Raw genomic sequence first — 11,385 nt, forward strand, 5'->3', positions numbered from 1 at the left:
ATGGTGGCTCACAACCATCTGTAACAAGATCTGATGCCCTCTTCTGGAGTGTCTGAAGACAGCTACAGTGTACTTACATATAATAAATAAATAAATCTAAAAAAAAAAAAAAAAAATACAGAAATATTATAAGAATGTGCTTTTGTTTCAATATGAGGCTGCTTTGGGCTGTCAGCTAATTATGATTTGCCTTGTACTCCAGCCAAGGCATGGTTTTGTCAGTGGCAGATAGTTTCTGCAATTGCATCATGTTTGGAATTCTGGGAAATTTTGAGAAGGAATATAAATGCCAGGGCCCAAAAGGTAGAGTGGGTGGTTGTTGGTCATTCAGGGGGTAGGTTGCAGTTTACTAGTCATTGTGCTCAAAGAAGAAACAGGAAAAATAAATTAGATTCAAAGATCTCTATCTCTATCTCTCCCCTCTATCCTTCTTCATCTCCTATCTAGTGATAGGGGTAAAACCAGGGGGAATAAAGGGTGGACAAAAGAAGAACCCACAAAGGAACAAAGACCAGCTACAACTGATGTCTTTATTGAAGGGGTAAATACAGCCACAAATGCGCATAGGATGCAGACCATGTTAAGATGAAGGCATTGTTGGAGGTGAAGTGACACAGTATGGTTGTAAATACACCAGATGCCTGGAGAGAGACAGGAAACACATTTTCCTCCAATCTTCAGAAGAACCATCCATGTCCACAAATTGACCTCAAAGTTTCACCCTACAGAACTGTAAGATAGATTTCCATTTTTTAAGCTATCCAATTTTTGACTTTTGTTACAGCAGCTGCAGTACCCTAATATGCTATAGTGTCTTTGTGTCAGCATGACCTGAAAGTCCCAGTGGTTCCACAGCTTCACCAGAGACTGGTGATGTCAATCTTTCGCATTTTAGCTTTCCTCCTATAGTATTTAAGCTTACTTCTAAAGGTGAGCTTTTAAAGCCACACTTAAGAGCCCTGCATTTTCCAAGTGCCCCAGGTGATCAACCACTGGGAGGATCTACATTTCCTAGACTGTAGGAGAATCTTCTCCAGCACACTGGTCAGGCCCACAGATTTGAACATTCAAAATGCACATCTGGCTCTCCGTGACTCTGGGCTGGTTGTTTGTCATTCTCAGCCTCCATTCTAGCTTTAAAAATGCAATGGTGATTATGCAGGGCCTCAAGAAACAGAAATAGTGAATTAAATGTAGGTGAATGCATTTAGGAGAACAGGCACGTAATAAATACTCTCTTAATACTCTTACCAGTCACCTCTACAGCCAACTCTTCCCTCTCCCTTTCATCTCCCTCCTTCCGTTCTTCAATATTTGTCTCCATCTTTCATTATCCTCTTTCAGTTTTCTGTTCACCATTTTAAGAGTATTCTATTTATGGGCTACTTCTCCCTGCAGAGTTAGCTGGGCACTTCCTAGGGATGGTCTTGTGTTGTAGCCAGACCATGAGAGTCTGAGGCTATCCTCTAAGGGGAAATGGTGACTATGTAGCAACAAACTCAGGAACTAAGGATTCATTCCTTTCTCCATTTTTCCATTTTTGTGGTGTGTGTGTGTGTGTGTGTGTGTGTGTGTGTGTGTGTGTGTCCTTCTCATTTCAGACTCAGGTCCAAAACCTTAAGAACTGTGTGTGACATGAGACAGCTTTGTCTGGTGGTATCTTGGTGATAGCCCCCAAACATCTAAGCCTTACCCTCCATGCCCCTCGCTTGGCTTCCAGAGTGCCAGGATTCTGCAAGTCTAGAACATTTGACACAGAATCACAGAGGGCATGAAGCTAACCCTCCTGCTCCCCGTCAGTCCCACCTGGATCCCACTCCAGTCTCACATGCTTTCCCTCTTTGTGCTCTGCAGAGCAACGATGCCTCAGGGAACACTTGGAACTGGTTGTACTTCATCCCCCTTATCATCATCGGCTCCTTTTTTATGCTGAACCTTGTTCTGGGTGTGCTGTCTGGGTAAGTCTGCTACTCCACTCTCCATCCCACTCTTCCTAAGGAATAAACTTCCTTCCTGGTTTCAGTCAGCAAGATTCTCATTAGCAAGCCATAGGCAGCTGCATAGACTGTAAACTGCCCAAGACAGCCAGTGAAGAAGCCCTTGTGGATTTTCTTGTCCATTTTTGAACATATATAATAAACTGAACACTTTGGGAGTCTGGAGAGGTGGCTCAGTGTTTAAGAACACTGGCTGTTCATCCAGAGGACCCAGGTCAATTCACAGCACCCACGTGGCTGCCTGACAACTGTCTGAAACTCTGGATCTGGGAATTTAATATTTTAAATATTTAATATTTTCTCCTGGCCTCTTTGGGTACCACACACCCATGGTATGCAGACATACATGCAGGCAGAACATCTATACATATAAAATAAAAGTAAATAAATATAAGAAAGAATAATTTAAAAATAGCAATACTTTGAGTTCCTCCTTTCCTGTCTTTCAAATAACCACAGCACACAAGCCATGTGTGGTGGCACCGGTCCCTGGTCCCAGCACAGGAGGCTAAGACAGGAGAATCCTGAGTTCTAAGTTGTCCTGGGCTTCAGAGCAAAACCCTGTCTCAAAAAATAAAATACGGGGCTAGAGAAATGGCTCAGCAGTTAAGAGCACTGGCTGCACTTCCAGGGAACCAAGGTTAACCCTCATGACAGCCAACCACTATCTATAACTCTAGTTCCAGGGGGACCAACAACCTCTTCTGATCTCCATATGCCAGACACACACAAGGTACACAGACATGCATGCAAGCAAAACACACACACACACACACACACACACACATATAATGCAGATAAATATTTTTAAAAATTAAATTAAATAAATAACAAAGTATGAAGCTGTGGATAGTGATGCACACATATAATGCCCGTCCTCAGGAAGTTGAGGCAGGAGGATTGCCACAAGTCTACTTCATAATCGGTTCCAGACCAAGCTGGGTTACAGGGTGAGACCCTATCTCTTAAGAACAAAACACCACCAACAAATACATACATACATACATACATACATACATACATACATACATACATACGCACGCGCGCACACACACACACCAAAATCAAAACTGCATTTTCCCTGGGGCTGGAGAGACTGCTCTGCAGTTAAGCATGCTTACTGCTAGGCTGATCTGCTGATGGGCATCTTTGATCCCAGAACTCTGGAAGCCAAGGCAAGTCGATGTCCGGAAGTTCCAGGCCAGACCACTCTACAGAGTAAATCCCTGTCTCAGTAAAAGAGAGGGGGCTGGGTGGATAATTCAGCAGTTAAGAGCACTTGCTATTCTTGCATTTGACATGGGTTTCGTTCCCAGCACCCATATGATAGTTCACAACCATCCAGAACCAGTTCCAAGGGGTCTGGTGCCCTATTCTGACCTCCAGCACCAGGCACATGCAGGCAAAACACGTGTACACATATAATATATCTAAGAAAGAAGAGTAATGATGGCTAGTACAGAGAACCCAAGTTCAGTTGCCAATATCTACATTGAGCTGCTTATAAACCACCTGTAGCTCCACCTGTATGGAATTTGGCATCCTCTTCTAGACCCCACGAGCACCTAGACATAGTATACACACACACACACACACACACACACACACACACACACTATAATAAGCACTTTAAACGCATTTTCCTAACACAAATGATCCTCACATTCCCAAAATTACTTTAATTTTAAAAAAAGTTAATTCTAAATGGACTTCATATTTCTCACCAAAGAAGTGTGGGGTGCATAAAGTAGCTTGACGCTGCCAACAGTAACCCCAGGTTTCCACTCTGCCATCCTTCTCCGAGGAATTTGCTGGCAGATAGTTTGTGTCTCACGGTGGCTTCCCCATGGCAGGAAGAAGAAGAGCCAATAAGGAAAGAGAATTGCTGCGGGGACAGAGGGTGGAAGTGGTAGTAGCCAGGTGTTCTGGGAGTGTCAGTCAACGTGTGGCAACCATCGCTGGCTTAGCTTCAAGCCCTTGAGTGCTGGCTTTTGCCTTTTTGATCCAGTAGGGACATTGAGAAGTATGGTCACTGTCAGAAATACCCAGCCTTTACGATTAGGACTCCCCCCTGAGAAACTCCTTTCTAGGTTGAGAACCACTCCTTTCACTGAACCCCCAAACACACATGGCCTCTAAAAATTTTCCTAACCACAGAATCTGAGTTTTTGGTTTTGTCTTGTTGGGGGGAAATCGGTGATATGGGGTTTTTTGTTGTTGTTTTGTTTTGTTTTGTTGTTTTGTTCGCTTTTTTTTTTTTTCAGTTTGCTTTTAAGACAGGGTCTCATGTAGCCCAGGATGGTCTTAATCTAGCCAGGCATGACCTTGAGCTTGTGATTCTCCTGCCTCCATCTTCCAAGGGCTGGGATAACGGGCATGCACCACCATGTCGGGGTTGTGCTATGCTAGAGAAGGACCCAGGGCTCTGCGCTTGATAGACATGTATTTTACTGGCTGAGCCCCATCACCATCAACTCCTGGCTTCTCTGTGATTCTGCAGGGAGTTTGCCAAAGAAAGGGAACGTGTGGAGAACCGGAGAGCTTTTCTGAAGCTCAGAAGACAACAACAGATTGAACGTGAGCTCAATGGATACATGGAGTGGATCTCAAAAGCAGGTGAGGTCCTTTCATCCTGGGTCCCAGGGGTGGACATCCCAAGCCACGGACAGCCCAGGGTCACACCTACAAGGGAAGGTGATGGTGGGAAGAGAAAGAGGCTCCAAGTTGCTAGTCCCAGAGATTAGCAGCAAGAATCGAAAATAGAGCAGGGGACCTGTGGTGCACACCTGTAGCCCCTGGAAAGTCAGTCCTTCAGGCAGGACCTTAACTCTGCTCTTCTCCTCAGAAGAGGTGATACTTGCAGAGGACGAGACAGACGTGGAGCAGAGGCACCCTTTTGATGGTAACTGTTCTGAGCCCAGCGTGAAGGGGAATCCCAGGGGAGTGGGGTTGGCTGGATGGAGCTGGGCACATGTAACTGGTTCTAGAGGGTATGATAGGCCAGGACAGGAAGAGACGGGAGGCGGGGCTATGCATGGAAAATTGAATAATTGAGTCATGGGCTTCTGGAAGGGATTTCAGAACTTCCTTTGGTGAGCGGGTCCATTCTTGACTTGCCCCTGTCTCCTCGAATCATGTGCACTGTGGCCAAAGTTTTTCTCTTCTATACAATGGACATAATATGGCTGGTGAAATGGCTCAGTGGATGAAGGCATTTGTGTCCAAGCTTAATGACCTTGGTACCATCCCCAGAACCCATGTGGTAGGAGTAGAGGAAGAAGTGCATGTGCATGCACCTCCTGAGGTGTGGACTGGCATCAGCACCCGTGTAAAGGGGACCCAAAGCTCAGCCGCTTCCTAGATCTCAGCCGTACCCAGCGGTGGGAGCAGTAAACACAAGGGGGAGCAGAAGAGGAGAGATAGGAGCCAGGTCCACTGTCACAGGTGTATGAAATGCCCCATTGTTTCGGGGGGTCTGGAGAGGTGGATCCCCACTTAAGAGCACTTGCTGCCCTGAATATAGAAACAGACCAGAACCAGCAAGGTGGTGCGCACCTATGGCCTCTAATCTCAGTGCTCGGAAGCAGAAGGACCTATGTGACTGCCATGGCAGTCAGAGCTACGTACTGAGACCCTAGCTCAGAAACAAACAGGACTAAAGAAATGGCTCCATCGTTAAGAGTACTGGCTGCTCTTCCAGAGCACCTGAGTTAAATTCCCAGCACTCACATGGTGGAGCACAACTTTTTATAACTTCAATCCCAGGGATTCTGGCGCCTCCTTCTGGCCTCTTTGTGCACTGCACAGGTGCTGCATAGACAACACAAGCAAAACACCCATACACATAAAATAATAATCATTAACTAAAGTAAATCATAAAAACAGGACAGATTGAAACTGGTGTTTCTGAGCCTGGACTGTGGACTCAAGCTGCACAGTACTAGACTTTTCTGGACTCCTTAAAACAGAGCCACCTCCCCTTCCCCAGTGGTAGCTTGCACATGTGTAGAGTGGCATGCTGTGGACCAGTGGGCATGGCAGTACAGGTGTACAGTGGGCATGACATCCTGGCATAAAAGGGTAACGCTGTCTTCTCTCGCCATGTTCCCCTTGTTGGAGCTCTTCGGAGAGCTACGCTGAAGAAAAGCAAGACGGACCTGCTCAACCCTGAGGAGGCCGAGGACCAGCTGGCCGACATCGCGTCTGTGGGTAAGTCCCTCTCTCTGCCCCAGTCACTGCTCATTACCCAAGAATGGGAGACTGAGCCCTAGGGTCCAGGTGGCTGGGTGTGGGCCTCAAACCGCTCCTCACCCTGTCAGAGTGGGGCTTGCATCGTGATGAGAACAGCAACCCTCCCTCGGCCTTAGCAGCTTATTTGGACTTTTGAATGTGTTTCGTTTTTCATACCTGGCTGGATCCTGTCTCCTGATACCACTGTAGTATCTCAACTAAATGAGCCCCCATGAATCTCTTTTAAAGATGTACTTGTTTCTGTACTTTATGTATATGAGCACTCGATTTGCCTATGTGGCCGCTTGACAGAAGCGGGCACCAGGCAGAAGAGAGCATCAAATACCAGTGCTCTTAACCACTGAACCATCTCTCCAGCTTCCACAGATCTCTTCATTGTAGGTGTAAATCCAAACTACTCATTTATATCCAGCTCCAGGCAGAGAGCAGGCTCCTAGTCAGTTTGGCTAAGTCCATTATAGCCAAGTGCCCTACTCCCAAATACTGGGCATGGCAGGACGTGGTGGCACATACCACTCTCTCAGCCCTCCAGGGGCAAAGGCAGCTGCAGCTGTGAGTTCGAGGGCAGCCTGCACTACATAAGGAGCTCCCAGCCAGCCATGAGACCCTGTTTCAAAAACAGACAAACGTAGCACAGCAAAAGTCCTCTGTACCTGAACTGTTTCTGACTCCAGGTGTTTCCAGATTTGGGGATATTTCCATATATATCGGGTGGTATCTTAGGCACGGGACCAAAGTCTAAAACCAGTCTTCATGTATCTCTCAGACACAGATCCTTAAAGGTAACCTTAGACTCCTTTAAAAACACTTTTGTGCAACCAGGTGTGGTGGTGCATGCATTTAGTCCCATGACATGGGTCTCTGAGTTCCAGGATAACACACACACACACACACACACACACACACACACACACACACACATGCTAAACAAAACTAGAGGGAATAGCAAGATGTATTGGTAGATAAAGGTGCTTGCTGCCAAGCTTGACCTGAGTTTGATTCCCCAGGACCCACATGGTCAGAGAAGGCTTCTCAGAGGAGATGGCATTTGGGTTGAGAGCAGAAGGCTGGGGACGTTGGGAGGAGCAATGTGTGCCAATGCATACACACCCTTCTAAGATCGCCCACGACCATCTTTCCTCTCCGGAGTGGCTCTACAGAGGATGTCTGCCTCCTAGCCAGTCACTCAGAGTAGGAACCCTGCTGTGCACATTCACAGTGGCTCCCCACACCCTATGGGCGTGCTCCCAGGGATAATTACAGGATCAAAGCTATGAATGACTTCCCAGCTCCTTACTCTCTGAGCCACTGAATAACAGGACACTCATTCATGAACTTTTAAGGGACACAGACTCTCACTGGTCCCCACCCTGGCTCTTGCACATCCCTTGCCAGTTAAGGATGCTTGTAATACTGTTTTGAAGCTTGCTTTCCATTTCTGGCCAAAGCTCGCTTTTGTTTATAGTGACTGTTTCTATTTATGGGCACACCTGGTCATGTCCTCTGGGTAGGTTCTGCAGACGTCTGTTTCTTCTTCATGTATTCAGTCAGCATTGGCCTTGAGCACTCATTTTAGTCTTTCTCTCTGCATCCTCCTCCCCTCCTCCTCTTCTTTCTCCCTCTCCTCCCCTTCTTCTTCCTCCTCCTCCTCCCCCTCCCCCCCTCCTTCTCTTCCCTACCCCCCACTCACATAGTCTCCCTTTGTAACTCTGTCTTAGATCTCACAGAGATCTACCTGCCTCTGCCTCTTTAGTGCTGCCATTTAAGGTGTTCACCACGCCTGGCCATCTCCTACCCCCAAACCCCTGTAGAGAATGGAGAGGCTGCTCTTGCAGAGGACCAGAGTCTCAGCGCTCACATGGTGGCTACCATCACCTGTGACTCCGGCTCTTGTGGGATCAGACATTCTTTTCTTCTTTTCTGCCTCCCCAGGTACACATGCAGACAACACTCATACACATAAAGTAAAAGTATAAATTTGGCAAGATGTGGAGGTTTTAACCCCAGCACTCCAGAGGCAGAGGTCGGTAGATCTCTGTTAGCTTGACGCTTGCCTGGTCTACGTAGAGATAGATCCAGGTCGGCCAAGACTACACAATAAGACCTTGTCACAAAAAAACCAAAACCAAAACCAAAATAACAACAAGTGTGTGTATGTGTGTGTGTGTATGTGTGTGTGTGTGTGCGTGTGTGCGTTTGTGTGTGTGTGTTTTTTAGGAATGCATGTTACCATGCATGTGTGGAAGGCAGAAGACAACTTGTGGGTCCTAGAGATTAAACTCAAGTCATTAGGCTCAGAGGCAAGCCCCTTCAGCCACCGTGTCAGCTTGCAAGCCCCACTTTTGCTTTGCTTATCTTAACTGGCAAGCACTTCTGTCCCTATTGTTGTGTACTTGGGAACCTAAGTTGAGAACTAGTGAGTTAGGTGGGTGTCCACTCCTGGTGAGTTTCTGGTCCTCATCCTTCATTCTGACAGACACGAAAACTTGACAAGGATGAGGAGAAACTGAGACTCTTAGATGCTCTTGGTGGGGGCATAAATCTGTGATGCTCCTGTTTGTTTATGATATATCACTTGGCATTATTTGGTTCTAGATCAATTTCTTGGCCTACTGACTATGCAACTTTTATTATTTGTTTTCTTGCCTTTTTGGAACTGAGGGCATAGCTGGGTGAGTGCCTGGGGAGTCCACTTGTCTACTCAGCTCTAAATTCAGCTCCTTTACCTACTGTTAACCCTCTGGCAGAATTGCTTCTAGTGTTTGAATAAGTAACTGCAAAGGCCAGAGTGGGGATCACAGGAGCACTTGCTGAGAATGCACAAGGCACTGGGTCCTACTCTTAGCATCCTAAAGCCAAACAAATGTCAAAGTCTGTGTGTGAGGGCTGAGGGGATAGCTTAGGGGGTAAGCCTTGCCTTGCAAGCGTGAGAACTTGCATTTGAATCTCAGAGCCCATGGAAAGCCAGAGTCAGTAGCATGTGTTGGCAGCTCTAGCACATCGGTGAGATAGAAGGCAAAGACAGATTCACTGCAAGAAACTTAAAGACCGCCGGGCGTGGTGGCGCACGCCTTTAATCCCAGCACTTGGGAGGCAGAGGCAGGTGGATTTCTGAGTTCGAGGCCAGCCTAGTCTGCAAAGTGAGTTCCAGGACAGCCAGGACTATACAGAGAAACCCTGTCTCGAAAAACAAAAACAAAAAAAAAAAAAAGGAAGGAACTTAAAGGCCAGCATCAATCAACAAAAAAGCCGATTTCAATGGGAATGATAGCACACACTAATCCCAGCACTAGGAGGCAGAGGCAGATGGATCTTTGTGAGTTCAAGACCACACTGGTATATTTAGTGAGTTCCAGGCCAGCCAGGGCTACATAGTAAGACCCTGTCTCAAATAAACAATAAACAAAAACCCTTCTCAAACAAGGTAGAAGGTGAGGATGGCATCTAAAGGTGTCCTCCATATATGTACCATGCGTGTGAATTCATATACAAGTGTCACTTCATATACACAGAAAAGTTTTTAAAGAAAAGATGTCTTTCAACTTTTTAAATGGACCCCAGACACAGTCTGTAGTTTGATATCCCATGGAGGGTTTCACCCAGGCAGCAAATCCGCTCAACCACAAAGGAGGAGCCCCCGTGCTAAGCACTAGCTTCCTAGATTGCCCAGAAGGGATATCTGGGACCCCAGAGCTCTGAGAAGGAAACCCTATGGTTGTGTTTCTTCACTGGCCCCACAGTGCTGTGAATCCCCGCGCAGGGTTTCTCACACTGAGGAGCTGACTGTGCAGCGAGGAAGGGGACCTGGGAGGGGATAAGACAAGTTCCTTCATTGTAAGATGTGGTCAGACAACATGTAGCAGTGTGTTACGTACTTTAAAATGGCTAGGGATGCTGGGAAGGTGGCTTGGTAGCTGAGTGCTGCCTGTGCAAGCCTGGGGGGCTGAGTTCCATCCTCCGGCATCCATGTACAGAGAGTTGCGTGCTAATAGTCACAATCTGGAGAAGATGGAGACAGGTGCGTCCCTGAGGCTCTCCAGCTAAACAGTCTAACTGAGAAGGCAAGTTCCAAACCAGGTCTCAAAAAAAAGAAAAAAGGAAAAAAGAAAACAATATGAATGGTACCTGAAGACCTCTGGCTCCCACATGCACATATGCACATGGGTGCACACGGGCATAAGAACTCAAAATCATGTAAGTTTGCACATGTGTATGAGTGCATGTACACACATACATGCACACACGCATGCACATGCACACAATGCACACAAAAGCTGAGAGACAAAAGAAAACTGTGTGGGTGTATTGCTTTCCTATCACTGACACACACCTGAGGTGTAAGGAGGGAAGCTCCACCTCATAGCTGGGAAGTTCCTGTCGACTGTCACTCATTTCTGTCCCCTTTGTGTGGCAGAAGCAGCTGCTTCCATCATAGCAGCTGGGAGCAGGGAGGTCAGGAGAAGTCAGGGCAGGAACTCAAGGCAGACACCAATGCATGGGCCATGGAGAGGTGCTGCTCACTGGCTTGCTTCCTCTGGCTTGCTCAACCTGCTTTCTTATAAACCCCAGGACCACCTGCTCAGTGTTAGCACTGCCCACAGTGGGCTGGGCCCTCCCTCCCACACCAATCTCTAAGAAAATGCCCCCACAGGGTTGCCTACAGGCCAATCTTATGGAGACAGTTTCTCAACTAAGATTTCCTCTTCCCAGATACGTCTAAATTTGTCAAATTGACCGAAAACCAACCAGCACATCCCTCTAGGCCCATCTCATAGTGTCTGTCACCTCCCATTTATGCTAAGAGGCTGGTAGCATTTAAGATGCAAACCATAGCAGTAAAATAATACACATGGTAACTGGCACAAGCAAGCCGTGCTACAGTGTAGACTACATGCTACAGTGTAGATGACATGCTACAGTGTAGATGACATGCTACAGTGTAGATGACATGCTACAGTGTAGACATGCTTCAGACTTCCTGTAGAGGCTGCAGACTGCACAATAGCAGGAATGCTCACTGCCCTTGTAAGACTGGCTCCATTCCCAGCACCTACATAGGGAAGTTCACAACAGCCTAGCTCTAGCGTATCTGACATCCTCTGCTGGCCTGTGTGGACACACACACACACACACACAC

The 11,385-nt window shown here is 47.0% G+C and overlaps 1 protein-coding gene across 12 annotated transcripts in view; it reads left to right on the forward strand.

The window, feature by feature from the left end:
- The window catches only part of Cacna1a (calcium voltage-gated channel subunit alpha1 A), a 283,383-nt gene that overhangs the window by 171,311 nt on the left and 100,687 nt on the right, over positions 1-11,385 (forward strand). For 8 of the 12 annotated variants that reach the window (XM_029532724.1, XM_029532734.1, XM_029532725.1 and 5 more), the window contains exons 8-11: positions 1,855-1,958; positions 4,498-4,613; positions 4,843-4,899; positions 6,111-6,206. In XM_029532724.1, coding sequence (XP_029388584.1) covers positions 1,855-1,958; positions 4,498-4,613; positions 4,843-4,899; positions 6,111-6,206 — 373 coding nt within the window. The remainder of the gene's footprint in view (positions 1-1,854; positions 1,959-4,497; positions 4,614-4,842; positions 4,900-6,110; positions 6,207-11,385) is intronic. The other 4 variants (XM_029532728.1, XM_021220303.2, XM_029532727.1 and 1 more) reach the window with 3 other exon arrangements.

Source organism: Mus pahari, chromosome 20, assembly GCF_900095145.1.
Source record: "Mus pahari chromosome 20, PAHARI_EIJ_v1.1, whole genome shotgun sequence".
In the NCBI taxonomy this organism is placed as follows: Eukaryota; Metazoa; Chordata; class Mammalia; order Rodentia; family Muridae; genus Mus; species Mus pahari.